The following is a 21251-nucleotide window of genomic DNA, read 5'->3' on the forward strand; positions in this document are numbered from 1 at the left end:
TTGCTTGTTTGTTTTGCATCTCAGGAACCTGTTGATTGCAACCTTGCATGCACACCAGATCAAGAGGGCATCAGAATCTCGTTCCTGCTATCGACGAAATCAATCGGTTGCAACGCCCACGACAAGCTCGTCAACCCGTTGAGCATCCCGCACACGTCACTATGGAACAACAGCATGAACCACATCAGGGACCATGAAACATTGGTGCTGGGGATGCACCGAACACTCACACTCAACGTGCTGGAATCGTCCCTCCTGCCGTGCAGAACAACAACTTCGAGATCAAAAGTGGTCTGATCACCATGATCCAAGGAAACAAGTTTCACGGGTTGCCTATGGAGGATCCACTCGACCACTTGGACGAGTTCGACCGTCTTTGCAGTCTCACCAAGATCAACGGCGTGAGTGAGGACGGTTACAAGTTGCGCCTCTTCCCATTCTCCCTGGGAGACAAGGCTCATCAATGGGAGAAAAACCTTCCCAAGGGATCAATCACCACCTGGGATAGCTGCAAGAAGGCATTCTTGGCCAACTTTTTCTCCAACTCTAGAACAGCATGTCTCAGGAATGAGATTTCCAGCTTCACTTAGAAGAGCTCAGAATCATTCTGTGAAGCATGGGAGCTTTTCAAGGGTTACCACAGCCAGTGCCCACATCATGGTTTCAGCAACGAGTTATTACTGAGTACTCTCTACCGTGGTGTCCTTCCCAAAATACGTATGCTGCTTGATACCGCTTCAAACGGTAACTTCCTGAACAAGGATGTCGATGAAGGTTGGCAACTGGTGGAGAATCTCGCTCAGTCCGACGGCAACTACAACGAGGATTATGACCGCACATTTCGCGGCGACGCTGGGTCTGAAGAGAAGTATAAGAAGGACCTCAAGAATGTCAACGAGAAGCTTGACCGTATCTTGCTGAGCCAGCAGAGGAGCGTCCACTTCGTCTCTGAGGACGACCCTTTCCAAGTTCCAGATGGGGAGGGTGAGCAGAGTGAAGAGATCAGCTATGTTCAGAATCAGGGTGGATACAACAAAGGTTACAACCCCTACAAGACGAACCCCAATTTGTCTTACCGAAGTACCAATGTTGCTAATCCACAAGATCAGGTGTACCCACCGCAACAACAACAGTAAGGGCAACAAAAACCTTTTGTGCCTTATAATCCGGGTTCGTTCCAAAACAACAGTTCCAGCAGGGTTACCAAGCTCCCTCAGGACCACCGCCAGGATTCCGCCCTCAACCAGCTCAGCCTACACCAACCCCAGATCAAGAAATGAAGCAGATGATGCAACAAATTCTTCAGGGCCAAGCTAGCAGTTCCATGGATACTGCAAAGAAGTTCGCTGACCTTAGTCAGAGGATGGAAAGTTCCTACAATGATCTGAACGTCAAATTTGAAACTCTGAATTCGAAGATAAGGTACATGGAGGGCCAATCGACTTCTACTTCTGCCCTAAAGCCTGGCCAATTCCCAGGTAAAGCTGTTCAGAACCCCAAGGAGTTCTCCAATGCCATCACGCTGCGAAGTGGGAAAACATTGCCTCCCAGCCAAGGAGTTCCAGACGTCACTAAGGACAGCGAGGATTTAGCTAGGGAGGATTTTGGTCAGGATGACGCTCAGACGGAGAACCCAGACGAAGCAGTCAAAGACCCGGTCGAGCCAGTGAAGCAATCCGAGCCTGAAGCTGTTAAGGAGCCTGCTGTTCCTGAAGACAGACCTGCGAGGTTCATCCCTCCACCGTACAAGCCTCCTCTACCTTTTCTAGTGAGGTTCAAGAAGCAGCTTACTGAGAAGTACAAAGCCTTGTTCGAAAAGCAAGTCAAGGAGATTGAGTTGAGAATGCCATTGCTGGATGTATTCGCACTTGTTCCTCACTACCAGAAATTCCTCAAGGACTTGGTGATGGAGAGATCAAAAGAAGTTCAAGGCATGGTTGTACTAAGTCTTGAGTGCAGTGCAATTATCCAGAAGAAGGTTGTACCCAAGAAGCTCAAAGATCCTGGATCATTCACTCTACCCTGCTCCATTGGACCTATGTCTTTTGAGAGGTGCTTATGTGATCTTGGCGCTTCAGTGAATCTGATGCCATTCTCTGTGGCTAAGAGGTTGGGTTTCACAAGGTTTAAGGGATGCGACATCTCCCTCATCCTTGCAGATAGATCAGTGAGACTTCCACATGGTATCTTAGAGGACTTACCTGTCAGGATCAGAGACGTGGAAGTGCCAACCGACTTCGTGGTTCTGGAGATGGATGAAGAACCTAAAGATCCTCTGATTTTAGGAAGACCCTTCCTAGCGACTGCTGGAGCCATCATTGATGTCAGAAATGGCAAGATTGACCTCAATCTGGGCGACAACTTCACTATGAAGTTTGACATCAAGGATACCTTGAAGAAGCCAACGATAGGAGGACAAGTCTTCTACATTGAAGAGATGGATAAATTGGCTGACGAGTTGTTGGAGGAACTAGCTGAAGAAGATCATCTCAAAACCGCTCTAACCAAGGATGGAGAAGAAGGGTTTCTGCATGGGGAGACAACTTGTTACAAGAATCTGCTAGACTCCCACAAAGAAACGGATGGATCAGAGGAATTCGAGCAGATATCTGACGCAGAGGAGGTATGTGCAGTTGAGACAGAGAGTTTAGAACGTGATATCTGCCGTTCGACCGACGTCAAGACCCGACTCGAGACACCATTGTCCCGTTCGATCGAGTCGCACCCATCTCACTCGACCGCGATCATTCCAGACTCCCGTGCTGACGACTGGTCGGAACTGAAAGCTCCAAAGGTAGAACTCAAAACTCTTCCTTCCGGGCTCAGGTACGTCTTTCTGGGAACCAATTCTACTTATCCTGTTATAGTGAATGCTAGGTTGAGTGATGATGAATTGGGGATGCTAGTAACTGAGCTAAAAAAGTATAGAAAGGCTATTGGTTATTCTTTAGATGACATCAAGGGAATTTCACCTAGTCTTTGCACCCATAGGATCAATCTTGAAAATGAATCAGATGCTAGTATTGAACCCCAAAGAAGATTGAATCCTAATCTGAAAGAGGTAGTTAAGAAAGAAATCCTGAAACTACTTGATGCTGGAGTTATCTACCCTATCTCTGATAGTACTTGGGTATCTCCAGTACACTGTGTACCTAAAAAGGGAGGCATAACTGTGATCAAAAACGACAAAAATGAGTTAATCCCAACTAGAACCATCACAGGACATAGGATGTGTATAGATTATAGGAAGTTGAATGCTGTATCTAGGAAAGATCATTTTCCTCTGCCTTTCATTGATCAAATGTTGGAAAGACTAGCTAGTCATCCTTATTATTGTTTCCTTGATGGGTATAGTGGATTCTTCCAAATCCCTATCCACCCAAATGACTAGGAAAATACAACATTTACTTGTCCTTATGGCACTTTCGCCTACAGACGCATGCCATTTGGTTTGTGCAATGCTCCTGCCACCTTTCAGAGGTGCATGACTTCAATTTTCTCGGATTTAATTGAGGAGTCAGTGGAAGTGTTTATGGACGACTTCTCTGTATACGGTTCCACTTTCTCCTCCTGTTTGTTGAATCTGTTCAGGGTATTGACGCGATGTGAGGAGACGAACCTGGTGCTGAACTGGGAGAAGTGCCATTTCATGGTTGAAGAAGGGATCGTTCTGGGACACAAGATTTCTGAAAGTGGAATTGAGGTCGACAAGGCAAAGATTGAGGTCATGGTTCAGCTTCAACCGCCTAAGACAGTAAAGGACATCAGGAGTTTTCTGGGACATGCTGGGTTTTACAGGAGATTCATCAAGGACTTCTCAAAAATTGCAAGACCTTTGACAAGGTTGCTGTGCAAGGAGGTTGAGTTCAAATTTGATGCAGCATGTTTGGAAGCCTTCAACAAGATCAAGGAAGCCTTGGTATCAGCACCTATAGTGCAAGCTCCGAATTGGGATCATCCTTTTGAAATCATGTGTGATGCTTCAGACTTCGCAGTTGGAGCAGTTCTGGGACAGCGTATTGACAAGAAGCTTCATGTCATCTACTACGCGAGTCGCACCTTGGACGAGACCCAGGGAAGGTATGCTACCACAGAGAAGGAACTCCTTGCAGTTGTGTTTGCATTCGAGAAATTCAGGAGTTATCTTGTGGGTTCGAAGGTCATTGTGTATACCGATCATGCCGCTCTGAGACACATCTACTCGAAGAAGGATACCAAACCGAGACTGTTGAGATGGATCCTGCTTCTCCAGGAGTTTGACATGGAGATAGTTGACAAGAAAGGAATAGAAAATGGAGTTGCGGACCACTTGTCAAGGATGAGGATCGAAGATGCTGTTCCAATAGATGACTCAATGCCTGAGGAACAACTTCTGGTCGCCCAGGTTTGTGAGCAGATGCATGACGCCGGGGTTGAGAACCTAAAAATCAACTGTATGGCGATCACCTCGGATACTGCGCCATGGTATGCTGATTTCGTGAATTACAAGGTCTGTGGAGAAGTTCCTGATGACATGGATCCCTACAGGAAGAAGAATTTTTTCAGAGAAGTCAACCACTACTTCTGGGATGAACCCTGTCTGTACAAAAGAGGTTCTGACGGTCTGTTCAGAAGATGCATAGCAGAAGGGGAAGTACAGGGAGTGCTTGAGCACTGTCACGGCTCCACCTATGGAGGTCACTTCGCCACGTTCAAGACAGCTCAGAAGGTTCTTCAAGCAGGTCTCTGGTGGCCAACCTTGTTCAAAGACGCTCACAGTTTCATTGCCAAATGTGATGCTTGTCAAAGGATGGGCAACATCACGAGAAGGAATGAGATGCCCCAGAATCCGATCCTGGAAGTAGAAATATTTGATGTTTGGGGTATAGACTTCATGGGACCTTTCAACCCTCCATCTAATGGTAACTTCTACATTATGGTAGCAGTTGATTATGTTTCCAAGTGGGTTGAAGCCATTGCCAGTCCTACCAATGATCACAAGGTAGTTCTGAAGCTGTTCAAAAGCATAATCTTTCCAAGGTACGGGATACCCAGAGCAGTGATCAGCGATGGTGGTACTCATTTTGTCAACAAGGTGTTTGAGAATATGCTGCGAAAATACGGGGTGAAGCACAAGGTGTCTACTGCGTACCACCCTCAGACCAGCGGACAGGTAGAAGTCTCAAATAAGCAGATTAAAGGTATCTTGTCAAGAATTGTTGGGGTTTCGAAGAAAGATTGGTCTGTGAAGCTGGACGAGACTCTCTGGGTATACAGAACATCATTCAAGACGCCAATAGGCAGAACACCATTTCAGCTGGTTTATGGTAAAGCATGTCATCTCCCTGTAGAGGTTGAGTATAAGGCACTTTGGGCTATCAAGTTGCTGAACTTGGATATTGACGCAGCTCAGGCTAAGAGGACTCCTGATCTACATGAGTTGGAAGAAATCAGACTTGACGCCTATGAGAGCTCAAAGATCTACAAAGAAAGGACCAAGAATTTTCATGACAAGAAAATTGTTGTCAAGGAGCTCAAGACTGGGGATCAGGTTTTGCTTTTCAACTCCAAACTTAAGTTATTTCCTGGAAAGCTCAAGTCTAGGTGGTCTGGACCTTTTGACGTCAAGGAAGTTCTGCCATTCGGAGCTATCACTCTCTGAACAAGGATGGTAGTGAATTCACTGTAAATGGTCAGAGAGTCAAGAAATATTTAGCTGATCAAGTCCGACCAGAGGGGTTTTCTGTTCCCCTCTATGAATGGACCTGGCAGTCAAATTAGTGAGATCAGAGTCAGACCGTATGATGTGTTTTACAGAAATGAAGTGGGAAAAAGGAGAAAAAGCAGAGTAATTGGGAGAGTAAAAAAAATGGTCAATCCACTTGCTTCCCACCTCCCCCCCCACGTGAACCTTTATCATCTCCCATCACCCATCTCTCTTGTTCCTTCTCACCAAACACATCATCTTTTTGTCCCATCAACCCACTACACCCTCACAACTCTCCTTCTATTTAGACATTACCTCACCTCTCTCTTCACTCTCACCCACCAACCATCTCTTAATTATTTCACTCACTTTCTTTTCCACTCTCTATCTCTTTGCTCGATTTCACAAGGTGATCAGCTGCATCACACACCGTCGAAGTTCAACCACCGCTGCGATATTGTTTTCACCTTCCTCTCACTCGACCTAGTCGAACCAACCGGCATCATTCTGCAACTCGACCGTGATTCTCACCGTCCTCATTCCATCCACTGTCACTCGACTTCACGCATTGCTCCACTCGATCCATCTCACTCCGTACCATCTAGCCATTGTTCACATTGTTCTCACAAACTCCAGCTTCGCCGACGTCGACTCGACCCTCGCCAAACTCACCTCGCACGAGTCGCGTTTGACTCGATCCGCCACTCTCTGCCATCCCGGAACCGTGTTCGTTCGAGCCGTCGTATCGTACAGCCTTGTACAATCAATCCCTGTGCACACTATGAGTACTATAGCTCTGCCAAAGGCGTCTTTGGATGCATTGGACCGAATATCCAGATCCTTTTTGTGGGGAGATACTGTGGAAAAAAAGAGACAACATTTACTTTCTTGGGAGAAGGTCTGTCTGCCCAAACGAGATGGAGGACTTGGTATCAGATCGGCTAAAGAAATGAATAAAGCGCTGCTAGCAAAGCTTGGTTGGCGGCTTTTGAATGATAAGACTGCTTTGTGGGTTAGAGTCTTAACTAGCAAGTATAAGGTGAAGGAGATACATGATCTTACCTGGCTTGTCCCGAAGAGTACCTGGTCCTCTACTTGGCGTAGCATTACGCTAGGAGTAAGAGAGGTGGTGATTCCGGGACTAAGTTGGGTGTTGGGAGATGGGCAAACAACTTGCTTTTGGACAGATAAGTGGCTTCTGGAGAAACCGTTGACTGAATGTGTGCTAGCCCCATTACCTCCTGGATATGAGACTCTGAGAGTGTGTGATGCTTGGAGACAAGGGATGGGTTGGGATATGGCTAATATCTTGCTTTATGTCCCGGGTGATATCTCGTTACGGCTTGCTGCAATAGTCGTGGATATGGTTACAGGTGCTAAAGATCGACTATCTTGGGGTGCGAGTTCTGATGGGAGGTGTACTGTCAAATCTGCTTATTGTTGTCTAACAAGTGATAACATGCCAAGACCAAATTTGGGATTGCTATATGATCGAGTTTGGCATGTTATAGCTCCAGAGAGAGTGCGAGTTTTCCTTTGGTTGGGTGTTCATCAAGTTCTGATGACAAATATGGAGCGTTTTCGCAGACATCTTTGTACAAATGGGATTTGTCAAGTCTGTAAGAGTGGTGACGAGTCGATTATTCATGTTTTACGGGATTGTCCTGCTATGGCTGAGGTTTGGAGCAGGCTTGTTCTGAGACGGAAAAGACATGCTTTTTTCATGAGTTCACTACTGGAGTGGGTGTATGCGAACTTGGGGGATGACACCATGATTGGAGACTGTCCTTGGTCCACAATGTTTGCTATGGGTGTCTGGTGGGGATGGAAGTGGCGCTGCAGTAATATATTCGGTGGCAATGGCAAATGTCGTGACAGGGTAAGGTTCATCAAGGATTTGGCTAAGGAAGTTTATCAAACTAGTCAGAAGATGTACAATACGAGTCGAGAGTCTGGACGGATTGAGCGGTTGATTTCTTGGACTCGTCCGAGGGAGGGGTGGGGAAAAATAAATATTGATGGTGCGTCTCGAGGTAACCCGGGTCTTGCTACTGCAGGGGGTGTGCTAAGAGAAAGTAGTGGTAACTGGTGTCGCGGGTTTGCACTGAATATTGGTATCTGTTCAGCGCCTTTGGCAGAGTTATGGGGTGTCTATTATGGGCTTGTCCTGGCATGGGAGAGTCAGTTGCGGTGTGTTGAGCTGGAGGTAGATTCTGAGGTAGTTGTGGGGTTTCTCAAGACAGGGATTAGTGAGTCTCATCCGTTGTAATCCTAGTATGCTTGTGCTATGCCTTTCTTTCAAATGACTGGAGTGTTCGAGTTTCGCATGTGTATAAGGAGGCTAATCGTCTAGCAGATGGGTTAGCAAACTATGTGTTTTCATTACCACTTGGTTTTCATTATTAAGATGTTTGTCCTGAGGTTGTTAAGTTGGTGAGTGTAGAAGACTCCAATGGAACAGTGGTTCCGCGAACTGTCAGGTTGTAATTTTTCTTTCTGTTTTTTTGAATAAAGTGTAGGAGACTATTGTCTCCTATGGCATACCAAAAAAAAAAAATGTCAATATTAAAGCAGATAAATTAGCATGATTGTCCATGCTTTACCGCATCTTATGTTGTATGTAAATAATATTCTTCCGATTTGGTTAACCGAACCTTCTAATAGAAATTATTAACAAAAAAACACTAAAAATATTAGTTAATGAAAGTATAATAGAAATTTTAAAGGATTTTATACCATTTTGTGTATGTAAAATTAGGCCTGGACAAAATACTCTGATCCGAATCCGATCCGAAAAACCCGATCTGAACCTTTATCCGAAATTGTAAAATACTCGAACGGATTCTAAATCTCTAAATCCGAAAACCTGAACCCAAACCCGATCCGAACCGAAATCCGAACGAGTATCCAAATATACCCATATTATTAATATATATTAGTAATATTGTAACATCCGTGAACCGGAATTCCGGTTTGGGATGTGCATCAAGCGATGCATTAGGAGCATTGGTCGATGCTGGCTCAATTTCGTGCGTTTTGACTTAAGTCAAACGCTGCGTTTTAGGCAAAAGGGAAGGGAAAACCCTTAAGTCATTCTTTTTGTCTCATTAGATGACTTTAGCCGTTTTGAGAAACAAAAGGAAGAGAGAACTGTTCTTGAACGTTTGTGGTGATTTCTGGAGATTTGTGGCGTTTCTTGGTGAGATCTGTAGCTGGGATCGTTGTAGGAGCTTCATAGAGGCTTGTTCTTGTTTGTTAGAGGTTCAGATTCGTCTTGGCAAAGGTAAGTGCAGGACCATGGCTTATCTAAGCTAGAGAACTCTCTAATTTGCTTGTTGTGTGTTGTTAGACTTGTTAGATCGTTGTTAGACACGTTACGAAGCTTTCTTGTGGCTTGGGATCGAGTTTTGTGGTTGTAGGAACGAAGATCCGGCGAGAAGCTTCGGAGGAAAACGATGCTCGGCATTGCATCGGTCGATGCACTTTGTGCATCGGTCGATGCAGATGCGAGGACGGTGCGTAAACTCAAGGGTTTTCGTGTTATGTCGAGCATGTGTCGGTCGATGCATTGGGAGCATCGGTCGATGCAAGTTAACCTTGCATCGGTCGACGCAACCTCCATTTGGTGTCGGTCGATGCATGTTAGTGTCGGTCGATGCAGAGTCCTGGTTTGTTATTGTTGATTGTTGATTGTTGTTTGATGGTTAGAGATGACTCTATTACTTGTGTGTATAGCCCAGTAGATGGGAGGATTGCCTTACTGAGTGTTTTTAAAATACTCATGCATTGCAATATGTGTTTGTGGTGCAGGTAAAGGCAAAGTGTGATCGTGGAATCAAGGCAATGAAGAGGAGGATGTTCTAGGGACTCGGTTTTATGTTGTCTGGCATTGCTAGATTGCTAGAGTTGGATCATTAGAACATTGCTAGGTTGCTGGTTCTATGATTTCAATTATTTGGTTATTGGATATTGCTGATGTTATGAATATTGGATATTTATATTTTTTTGGATTATCATTTATTGGATATTGGTATTGTTATTCCGCTGTTGGTTGTGATTGTGGTTAGCTGGCTAGTGGATATGGGACCACTAGTTGTAGTTTATTTATTATATTATATTTATTATTTATTATTAAAAAAGAGGTCGGTCGTTTCATTTTGGTATCAGAGCCTTTACGGTTCTAGGTTTGGGTTCACTAGGTTTCTGTTAAAGATGTTTGGGACTTGTATGCTTTGATTGATTATGTGAGTTAGTCAATTGTGTGTGGCATGGAGTCCTAGAACATCCTCTTCGAGCCGACTGTGTGATTCCACGGTGAGTTTATGCTTCTGTGTTGTATTGGAAATTGTTTGCTTAGCCTTCTGTTCATGGTAGTGCAGATAGTTAGAGAGGATGTTGTGGCTGGTTAAGGTCGTGGACGCGGACGTGGTCGTGGACGCGGACATGGTCGTGGTAAGGGCAGAGTCCCAGTGGTTAGTGAGACCGAGGACCAGAGTGTGACAGCTGAGGATGTTGGCGAGTCACAGGATGTTCCGGGGGATTCCGTGAGTGTGGCAGGAGGGGGCGGTGTTGATGCTCCAGTGGCCGGTGATGCTAGGGTTCCGGGTGTGGGAGTCCCAGCAGGTGGAGTCCCTGGTACTGACGTTGCGGCTTTGCTAGCAGAGGTGTTAGTGCGGTTACCACCAACGGTACCAGCGTAGGCTCGGGTAGTGCCACCAGTGGTGGCGGAGGAGCGGCAGCCAGTGGCTGCGGATGTGGGAGTCCATTCTCGTTATCTCAGCAAGTTGATAGAGATGGGCTGTATTCGTACTGAGCAGTTTTCAGGAGGTGTAGATCCTACTGCGGCGGATGCATGGAGGGCGAGTGTGGAACGTAACTTCCATACTCTGAGATGCCCTGAGGAGTTTTGGGTGGACATAGGGGTCCATCATTTGATTGGTGATGCTCAGATATGGTGGAGATCACTGGCTGCTAGGAGGGTGCAGAGGGAGATGACTTGGGCTGACTTTGTCTTGGAGTTCAACCGCAAGTATTTTCCTAGAGAGGCATTAGACCGGTTGGAGGTGCAGTTCCTTCAGTTATCTCAGGGGACGCGGTCAGTGCGGGAGCTGGACTTGGAGTTTAGTCGACTTCTTTGTTATGGGGGTCGGGCTATGGAGCCTGAGGAGGCTCAGATCAAGAGGTTCTTGAGGGCTCTACGTGATGATTTGAGAGTTCACTGTAGAGGGCGGAGTTATGCTACGCGTGCAGAGCTGGTTAAGACTGCAGCAGAGATTGAGGAGGATATCCGGGCACAGTCGGTGGCGGTAGCTCCAACAGTTCAGCCTGGTAAGGCTCAGCAGCAGGGTGGTTCCAGCAGGGGCGGTAGGTCTGCACAGGGAACCAAGAGGAGATGGGAGGCTACGCAGAAGCCGAGTGGTGTGAGTTGCTTCGGTTGTGGGAGAAAGGATCACAGGGTTGCTAGTTATCCCAAGAGGAGTGCTCCGACGACAGGGCCTCGGGTTTGTTATCATTGTAGGGAGACATGGCACATCAAGTTGCAGCCGGCAGCAGTGACAGCATTGCAGCAGGTGCAGCCTGGAGGTCAGCAGGTGACACGGATTGAGCAGACGCCACGTGTTTACACGACAGCAGAGACTGGTGGAACCAGTGCCGGGACAATCACAGGTATAATTTCTGGTACTTAAACTTGGTGAATTTTAGTAGGTTCAGATTATATATGTTTCCTGTGATAAAGTGTTAGGTTCTCAACACATGAGGTTTGTGTAGGGACCTTGTTGGTGGGTGGGTTTAAGTCCCATGTTATGTTTGATTATGGAACTTCTCATAGCTTCATTACTCTGGAGTGTGCAGAGGGTGCGGGGATCAGCGGGGATCCTGGAGAGCGTGCAGGAGTTGTCAGGGTTGCGGGAGGTGAGTTCCTGAGAGTGATTGGACGAGCTAGAGGAATTGATATTCAGATCGCAGGAGAGTCTTGGCCAGCGGATTTGCTTATCAGTCTAGTGGAGTTATATGATGTTATTCTCGGGATGGATTGGTTGCATCGACATAGGGTGCATTTGGATTGCCATCGGGGTAGAGTGAAGTTTAAGCGTTCAAGAGAGAAGTTGGTTTTTCAGGGTATTAGACCAACTTCGGGGAGTCTCGTGATCTCAGCCATTCAGGCTGGGAAGATGATCGAGAAGGGCCGTGAGGCTTATTTGGTTACTATATCTATGCCAGAGTCAGTGGGGAAGTCTACAGTTAGCGGTATTCTGGTAGTAGAGGAGTTTGAGGATGTGTTTTAGTCTTTGCAGGGATTACCACCATCTCGGTCGGATCCTTTTACCATTGAACTGGAACCGGGGACGATGCCGTTATCCAAGGCTCCTTACAGAATGGCTCCAGCAGAGATGGCAGAGCTGAAGAAGCAGCTAGAGGATTTTATTGAGTAAGGGATTCATCCGTCCGAGTGTATCACCGTGGGGAGCGCCGGTGTTGCTTGTGAAGAAGAAGGATGGGAGTTTCAGGTTGTGCATTGATTATCGAGATTTGAACCGGGTCACTGTGAAGAACAAGTACCCTCTTCCTAGGATCGGTGAGTTGTTGGATCAGTTGAGGGGTGCTACTTGGTTCTCTAAGGTAGATCTGGCGTTGGGTTATCATCAGATACCGATAGATGAGGCAGATGTGAGGAAGACTGCTTTCAAGACGAGGTATGGGTACTATGAGTTTGTGGTGATGCCTTTCGGGCTGACTAACGCGCCAGCAGCGTTTATGAGATTGATGAATAGCGTGTTTCAGGAGTTTCTGGATGTGTCTGTCATCATTTTCATCGACGATATCCTGGTTTATTCTAACAGTCCTGAGGAGCATGCAGTGCATTTGAGGGCAGTTATGGAGAAGCTGCGGGAGCAGAAGTTGTTTGCCAAGTTGAGCAAGTGTAGTTTTTGGCAGCGTTAGATGGGCTTCCTGGGTCACATTGTTTCTGCAGAGGGGGTTTCTGTGGATCCAGAGAAGATTTAGGCTATCCGAGATTGGCCTAGACCGCAGAATGCCACAGAGATCAGGAGTTTCCTTGGGTTGGCAGGTTACTACAGGAGATTTGTTCAGGGGTTTGCAAGCAGAGCACATCCTATGACTCAGTTGACAGGGAAAGATGTTCCTTTTTTCTGGTCAGAAGAGTGTGAGGAAGGCTTTGCAAGCCTGAAGGAGATGTTGAATACTGCGCCAGTGTTGGCTTTGCCTGAGCAGGGAGAACCCTATGTGGTTTATACAGATGCATCTAGGGTTGGTTTGGGTTGTGTTCTGATGCAGCATGAGAAGGTGATTGCCTATGCTTCGCGGCAGTTGCGGGTGCATGAAGGCAACTATCCTACTCATGATTTGGAGATGGGTGCTGTAGTTTTTGCCCTGAAGATTTGGATATCTTATCTTTATGGTGCAAAGGTACAGGTGTTTACAGATCATAAGAGCCTGAAGTATATATTCACTCAGCCTGAGCTGAATTTGAGACAGAGGCGGTGGATGGAGCTTGTGGCGGATTATGATTTGGAGATAGCCTATCATCCTGGTAAGGCTAACACGGTTGCAGATGCTCTGAGTCGGAAGAGAGTAGCTTCGGCTCAGGAGCAGGAGATGGAGTCTCTGGTAGGGGAGATCAGTGCTTTGAGCTTGTGTGCTGTTTCACAGGAACCGTTGGGTTTGGAAGCAGTAGATAGAGCAGATCTCGTGAGTAGAGTGCGGTTGACTCAGGAGAAGGATTTGGGGCTAGTGAATACCTCTAGGGATGTGGATTCAGAGTATCCGGTCTCAGATAATGGTACTATCTTGGTGCACGGTCGGGTTTGTGTGCCCAAGGATGAAGAGTTGAGGCAGGAGATTCTGAGAGAGGCCCATGCGAGCAAGTTGTCTATTCATCCAGGAGCGACTAAGATGTACCGTGACCTCAAGAGGTACTATCATTGGGTCGGGATGAAGAAGGATGTGGCTAGTTGGGTTTCGAGGTGTGATGTGTGTCAGCTAGTGAAGGCTGAGCATCAGGTTCCTGGCGGGTTACTGAAGAGTCTACCCATTCCTGAGTGGAAGTGGGATATGATCACTATGGATTTTGTGGTAGGATTGCCAGTGTCACGGACCTTTGATGCTATTTGGGTCATTATGGACCGGTTGACTAAGTCAGCACATTTTCTGGCCATTAAGAAGACTGATGGAGCAGCAGTCTTGGCTAAGAAATATGTGGGAGAGATAGTCAGATTGCACGGGGTGCCAGCGAGCATTGTGTCTGGCAGAGATTCTAAGTTCACTTTGGTGTTCTGGAAGGCATTTTAGGCAGAGATGGGCACTAAGGTGCATATGAGTATAGCTTATCATCCCGACAGATGGACAGTCTGAGAGGACGATCCAGACGTTGGAAGATTTGCTGAGGATGTGTGTATTGGATTGGAGTGGCCATTGGGCAGATCACCTGAACCTGGTAGAGTTTGCTTACAACAACAGTTATCAGGCGAGTATTAAGATGACTCCTTATGAGGCTTTGTATGGGAGACCATGTCGTACACCATTATGCTGGACTCAGGTGGGGGAGAGGAGTATGTTTGGTGCTAGTTTTGTTCATGAGACCTCAGAGAAGATTCGGGTTCTCAAGCTGAACATGAAGGAGACTCAGGATAGGCAGATGAGTTATGCCGATAGGAGGAGGAGAGATCTTGATTTTTAGGTAGGAGACAGAGTGCACCTCAAGATGGCCATGTTGCGGGGTCTGAACAGGTCATTGTCAGAGACTAAGTTGAGTCCGAGGTATATGGGTCCATTCAGAGTGATTGAGCGGGTTGGACCAGTGGCATATAGATTGGAGTTACCTGAGGTGATGCATGCATTCCATAAAGTTTTCCATGAGTCTATGTTGCGGAAGTGTCTCCCTGAGGGTGAGCAGGTGTTGGCTAAGATTCCTGAGGATCTTCAGCCTAACATGACATTGGAGGCGAGACCAGTGAGGGTTCTCGAGAGGAGGATCAAGGAACTTCGAAAGAAGAAGATTCCTTTGATGAGAGTCCTGTGGGACTGTGATGGTGTTGAGGAGCAGACTTGGGAACCTAAGGCAAAGATGAAGGCAAGGTTCAAGAAGTGGTATGAGAAGCAAGCCGCGACTTGAGCTTGTTTAGCCTGGTCCCATCTGTAATCCGTGGCTGGAGCGGGAATGGAGTATTCCAGCCCATCTCTCTTGTTACTCGGTCGCTTGGGGTGGTTGGTTGTGCGACTCAGTAACAAGATGAGGTGGTGTTCCGGGTAAAAAGTTCCCGTGAGGCGGGGTTTTGGAGGAAAGTTTCCTGAAATAGAAGTTCCAAAAGTGAAAAGTTTCCAAAAATGGAAAGTGCAAAATATGTAACGTTTTACGGGAGTTAGAATTTGTCGATTTTAGCGGTGGAGATCCTTGGAGGGGCTTGTGTGTGGCCTTAGTGGCGGACTTTTGAGTCAGTGTGCCAGTGTGTGGCGGTCTTTTTAGACATTGTGTGGTCTTTGTGACGGGCTTTCTAGCCAGAGTGTCTTTGTGACGGTCCTCTTTAGGACATTTGTCTGGCCTTGGTGGCGGTCCTCTTTAGGACATTTGTTTGGCCTTTGTGGCGGGCTGTTTAGCCAGAGTGTCTTTGTGACGGTCCTTCGGGACAGATGGTCTTTGTGACGGTCCTTCGGGACAGATGGTATTTGTGACGGGCTTTTTAGCCATAGTGTCTTTTTGACGGTCCTCTTTAGGACATTTGTTTGGCCTTGGTGGCGGTCCTCTTTAGGACATTTGTTTGGCCTTGGTGGCGGTCCTCTTTAGGACATTTTGTTTGGCCTTGGTGGCGGTCCTCTTTAGGACATTTTGTTTGGCCTTTGTGGCAGCCCTTGGGCATGTATGTAATCCTTGTGTGGTCATGAGGTATTCCAGTGAGGGGATATGTGGTTGGTAGGACATTGAGATGTTTTACGCGAGCCACGGGAAGGAAACCTGGATAGGGATAGGACTCAGATGTGTTCAGAATTGTTTGCTCGCGGCTCTTGGAGGACTTAGGTTCTCCTAGTACTGCCATAATCAGAGACTTTGTGGCTTGGGAGTATGGTTGGTATATCGACTTCGGACGACGGTCCGGAGGCTCGCTGTAGGGTGACGACCCGAGAGACAAGTTTGGATTTTTCCTTATATATTATGGCATGCGGGTTTAGGTAAGTGCAGGACCATGGCAAAGGTAAGTGCAGGACCATGGCTTATCTAAGCTAGAGCTCTCTGTAATTTGCTTGTTGTGTGTTGTTAGACTTGTTAGATCGTTGTTCTGGATGTTAGGAAGCTTTCTTGTGGCTTGGGATCGAGTTTTGTGGTTGTAGGAACGAAGATCCGGCGAGAAGCTTTGGAGGAAAACGATGCTCGGCATTGCATCGGTCGATGCAGATGCGAGGACGGTGCGTAAACTCTAGGGTTTTCGTGTTATGTCGAGCATGTGTCGGTTGATGCATAGGGAGCGTCGGTCGACGCAGATCTTGCGTCGGTCGACGCAACCTCCATTTGGTGTCGGTCGATGCATGTTGGGGTCGGTCGATGCAGAGTCCTGGTTTGTTATTGTTGATTGTTGATTGTTGATTGTTGTTTGATGGTTAGAGATGATTCTATTGCTTGTGTGTATAGCCCAGTAGATGGGAGGATTGCCTTACTGAGTGTTTTTAAAATACTCATGCATTGCAATATGTGTTTGTGGTGCAGGTAAAGGCAAAGTGTGATCGTGGAATCAAGGCAATGAAGAGGAGGATGTTCTAGGGACTCGGTTTTATGTTGTCTGGCATTTCTAGGTTGCTAGAGTTGGGTCATTAGAACATTGCTAGGTTACTGGTTCTATGATTTCAGTTATTTGGTTATTGGATATTGCTGATGTTATGAATATTGGATATTTATATTTTTTTGGATTATTATTTATTGGATATTGGTATTGTTATTCTGCTGTTGGTTGTGATTGTGGTTAGGTGGCTAGTGGATATGGGATCACTAGTTGTAGTTTATTTATTATATTATATTTATTATTTATTATTAAAAAAAGTTACTCGTTTCAAATATATTTATAATATTTATAATTTTAATAATATAAGTGTCCAAAATATTCAGATTTTTAGATATTTTCGGTAATTTGAAGTATTTAAACTGTTTATTAGTAAATTTGGGTAAAAACTATTTTAAATTTTCAGATATATTGCATATTATTGAATAATTTAGACTAAATTAGATACTAAAATTTTGAGTTTTGTGAACTTTGGGTAATCTGAATCCGAATCCGAAATATCCGAACCGAATCTGATCCGAACCCAAAATATCCGAACCGAACCTGATCCGAACCCGAAGTCTAGAAATACCCGAACGGGTCTTATACCTCTAAACCCGAAAATTCTAAATAACCGATCCAAACCCGAACAAATACCCGAATGTGCAGGCCTAGTAAAATTATTAAATTTATAATCATTTTGAAGTTCGACAAAGAACGCAATAAGTGGAGCAATCGAGCCATGTTTAATGACTTTGATACGCTAGACAAGTACTGAAAGTACATATCAAAATTATAGTCGCAACGAAAAGATAAGTAGATAACCATTTGTTCTTATTGTATAGTCTTTATCTACCAATCCATACTCTTATTATTAATCAACCGTACAGATCATCTGCATCTTCCACTTTCCAAAGCCTAGATGTAATTCCTAACCCAATCTGACGCTGTCTGTCTTCCTTTTTGTCCTAAAATCATAATTTTCTCGAAATTATTAATAGCTCATATATTCAATTTTAAGTCCAGATCACAATAAATAATAAGTAGAACAATGATTCGTCTTGTTGCTAACTTGCCATGAAGATCTCAAGCTATGTACAATCTGGTCTATAAACAATATTAGGGTATTTTTGGCGTTTGCAGTTCCCAAAATGAACCATAACGATTTTTTTTTTTTTAAATGGTGGAGCTTGTTCTTTTGCCTTGATCCAAATGATAAGTCTACATTCAAAGAGACCACTGTACCGCATGTCGTTTATCTATATTAATTTGATTAAAACATATGGAACAACCGTACTTTCGTTTATCTTATCATTATTTAGAACTTATGTTCTATAATACATAGGTATCTGGGATGATCATCTAGTAAAGGTATCAATGATAGGGGAAAAATTTAAATAAAACAAGATACAAACCACACACACATTAAGTTTGAATGATGAAGCCAGGCATAGTCCATAGTTTACCGAACCTCATATAATCAAATTAATTAAGATCATGCTCGCTAGACATGTAAAACCGTGAAGAAACACCAATGTACAGCCGAATTCAACGGTTGAATAAGGTACATATAGAACGTAGCATATGATTATGTCTCACAATAATTCTGTAATGTATATGTTGTGTGTGCGCTCAAGCGTACATCATGAGATGAAAATGTTACTACGTGACTAAACAGGAGCCGGATTTTCAGTTTCTGACATTGAGCCGCCCTCCAGAGCCGCCTTTCGGCCTCTTTCTGACCGGCTATTCTCTGCAAATTTAAGGCTACCTTCATGCAATCCTTGCCGCTTTTCTTCCTCAGTCCACTCCGCTGCATAGTAATGTTCTTCTTTTGATTTCTTCTCATCACTTGTTGGTCCAAAGAACATACTTCCCCATTGTGGAAAATGTATAAAAGCAACCAAAAGCGTAAAAATCATTGCCATGATTCCCATTAGAGACAAGCCATCGGCAGTGAGGAATTTTGATGAAGAGAAAAAGATTAGTTGAGTTAGTCCCGATCCAAAATTTCCTCCTGCACCGGTAAGTCCTGATATTAGTCCTAGAGAGCGACGCGACACAAAAGGAACAATGCCAAAAATGGCCCCACAAGCAGCTTGCACGCCGACTGAGAAGAGCATCATGGCTAAAATAGCTATAGGAAGTGAGGTAGCACGGCCGAGCCAAACACAGAAAAGACCACCAGAAGTTTGTAAGATCCAAAGGGTCCATAACCTCCCTCTCATGCCGAAAAATCGAGCTGACATGTCAGATGCATAGCCACCAAGAGGACGAGCGAAGAAGTTAGCCATACCAAAGCTGGCTGCTATCATACCAGCTGTATGGAGTTGAAGTTGAAACCTAATATACGTAAACCAAAAGAAACAGATCAGGTTACTTGTGATTAAAGAAACTCAGAATCTTTAACCAAAAATTGTTATTTATGTTAATTTATACCTGTCGAAGAAATACTCTGAGATAACGTTGTTTATGGTCATTTCGATTCCCATGGAAAATCCATAGAGAAGGAACAAGACATATGTTCTGTAGTTCATCACTGCATACCAAAACACCTAAAATATACAAATTTAATTTGTTAAGGAAATAAGAATAATTCTAACTTTACTTCAACTTATATATATAGATATGATTTATTTGTCTACGTACCTTGGAGAACCTGTCTTTGGAAACTTCACCTTTCTTCTGTAGAGTACTTAGGTTTCCATCAGGAAGATCTTGTCCGAGAGTGAGTACAAGAATGCCCATAATGACCTGTAGAAACCCGGGGACGAAGAAGGCGATCCTCCACGCCACGAAGGGACTGGCTCCGGCGAGTTTGATGACATGGAAGACCATTGGCATGAGTAGCTGAGTCACGCCTCCACCCATGTCACCCCACCCTCCGGCACATCCGTTGACTAGTCCGATGATCTTGCCGTTGAACATGACGCTCGTCCAGTATTGACAAGATACGAACGTGGCTAGACAAAAACCAATCATGAAGCGGACGGCTAGGTAGCCACCAGCGTCAGACACAAAGGACATGCTGAACACGGTTGGAGCCGATAGCATCAGCAAAAAAGCCGTCCCATACCTGTTTCATTTTTATCGGAAGTTTCTCATCATCAATTATTGAAATGAATAATTATATGAAAAGAAAAAAAAATTAAAGAGAACACAGTTAAAATGGAAAAATAAAAAGAAATGCATGTATATGTGGATCATAAAGTTTTGCGTTAAAAAAATGATCTAGATCATAAGAATGTCACTGGATTGATGACGGTTGTAATATTTCCTAAATCCAATTAAAATTTGATTGGTTTATAATTTGCCTAATAGAAGTTTGAACAATATTGTTGAAAATATTTACATCTTTAAAACTCTCTTTTGGTATTGCCCAATCTGCCTCATATAACCTCTTCGAACTAGAGACCATGGGTGATACTAGGGATATACTATTACTAGACAAATTAGATTAATTATCATTACGAATAAATGATTACTTTTGTTTTTTTCTATTTTCCCATGATATGATAAAATGTTTCATAATGGTGAATCCTAGATCTAATGTATGTGTTGTAACAGCACGTTCACAAACAGCTCCCATAGCGAGTCTAGAGTACGTACCTAGCCCCGAGCAAGTCACAAACAGCTCCCATAGCGAGTCTAGAGAAAATGGCTCCAGAAACTGAGGCGACTCCGGCGTTTCCAATATCATTTTTGGTCAAATCGAGGTTATCTCTGATGATCGGAACGAGAGGTGCGGCGGCAAACGTGGAGATGAAGCAAGTGAAAAAAGAGATCCATCCTAAGTGGAAAGCTCTCATGTGAGGTTTGGCAAACGAGAATGGTTTGAATACCTTTGCTCTATGCTCTGAGTCAACCGGCAAGGCAAACTTAGCCGTTGGATCATCAGATTGAACAGGCTGAGACGCAGGGCCATCTTCGCCTTGGACAGAGAAGGAGAAAACTTGTTCCCTCGCCGTGACTCCTTGCATGGAGGTCCCAATGGAGCCTTCTTCATCATTATGGTAAGCCATTATTTTTCCCAAGAAATGGGAGAAGAAGACTCTTTCTTCTTGAGAGGCAACGTGCTTCTCGTCCGTCCCACGCCTTTGCTTTTTGGTTTTCTAGGTTTGTCGGTTTTATTTTTCTTCATGCCATATATATAAACGTAGAAATATCGCATATTCGTTTGGGACAATTTAAAAAATATATTTTATGAAAGATTTGGTAAAATATGGTTATTTATTAATAAGTAACTAGAATACTCTGTAAATAACTTTCCTTTTATATATCGAGTCATATACATGTCCTTATTATAAGTTTATAACGTGTATAGGGTCAATAAAATTTGTATAAGGGTGTAAATAGTTTCCTGACATGAGTCAAATAATTATTCTAACAAAACATAAACTGAAAATTACAAAATTTATGGGTGTCATATACCATAACATTCATGCTTCTTTAGTTTAACATGCTAGAGTATTTAGAGTTTAAACCCCGTAAATATTTACGGGCATACCAAAATTCTTAGATTAAAAAAAAACTTCCAATGCATATCGATAAAATCAAGTAATTCTCTAGTCGGTTTATGTTAGAGAATTAGTCACAACCATGTCTAACTAGAGACTTTGGCGGATATGTAGACTAATCCACTATATCAAAATCAGTTTCAGCATATAGGGTATTGCATCTACAATTTGCAGATTGTAGATGAATGTTAAAATAAGTACTTGGAAAAGTAAAAGCTAACTTTCTTGTGTGCCAATATAACTATAAGGAATATCCAATTTCAGAAACAGAAGTAAATAATG

At 44.4% G+C, this 21251-nt stretch overlaps 1 protein-coding gene and 1 non-coding gene across 2 annotated transcripts; both read right to left on the reverse strand.

The window, feature by feature from the left end:
* Positions 1-557: 557 nt before the first annotated feature.
* On the reverse strand, positions 558-664 carry LOC147938294 (small nucleolar RNA R71). Its single transcript, XR_015567521.1, has one exon. It is a non-coding gene; the product is annotated as a small nucleolar RNA R71 (small nucleolar RNA).
* Positions 665-18122: 17458 nt separating this feature from the next.
* Positions 18123-20474, reverse strand: LOC104715273 (high affinity nitrate transporter 2.6-like). Its single transcript, XM_010432691.2, has 4 exons — positions 20062-20474; positions 19102-19528; positions 18892-19007; positions 18123-18795 (listed from the first exon to the last, which is right to left on the reverse strand). Exons 1-4 carry the CDS (start codon positions 20472-20474, stop codon positions 18123-18125), a joined length of 1629 nt encoding a protein of 542 aa, XP_010430993.2.
* Between the last annotated feature and the right edge of the window lie 777 nt (positions 20475-21251).

Source organism: Camelina sativa, chromosome 9 (assembly GCF_030686135.1).
Source record: "Camelina sativa cultivar CO46 ecotype springtype chromosome 9, ASM3068613v1".
Classification (NCBI taxonomy): domain Eukaryota; kingdom Viridiplantae; phylum Streptophyta; class Magnoliopsida; order Brassicales; family Brassicaceae; genus Camelina; species Camelina sativa.

Coding starts and splice junctions, on each gene's coding strand:
- LOC104715273 (XM_010432691.2), bottom strand. CDS start 20,474: ATGGCTTACCATAATGATGAAGAAGGCTCCATTGGGACCTCCATGCAA. Junction 19,529..20,061: donor TGTGACTTGCTCGGGGCTAG/GTACGTACTCTA, acceptor AAAATGAAACAG/GTATGGGACGGCTTTTTTGC. Junction 19,008..19,101: donor CCAAAGACAGGTTCTCCAAG/GTACGTAGACAA, acceptor TGTATATTTTAG/GTGTTTTGGTATGCAGTGAT.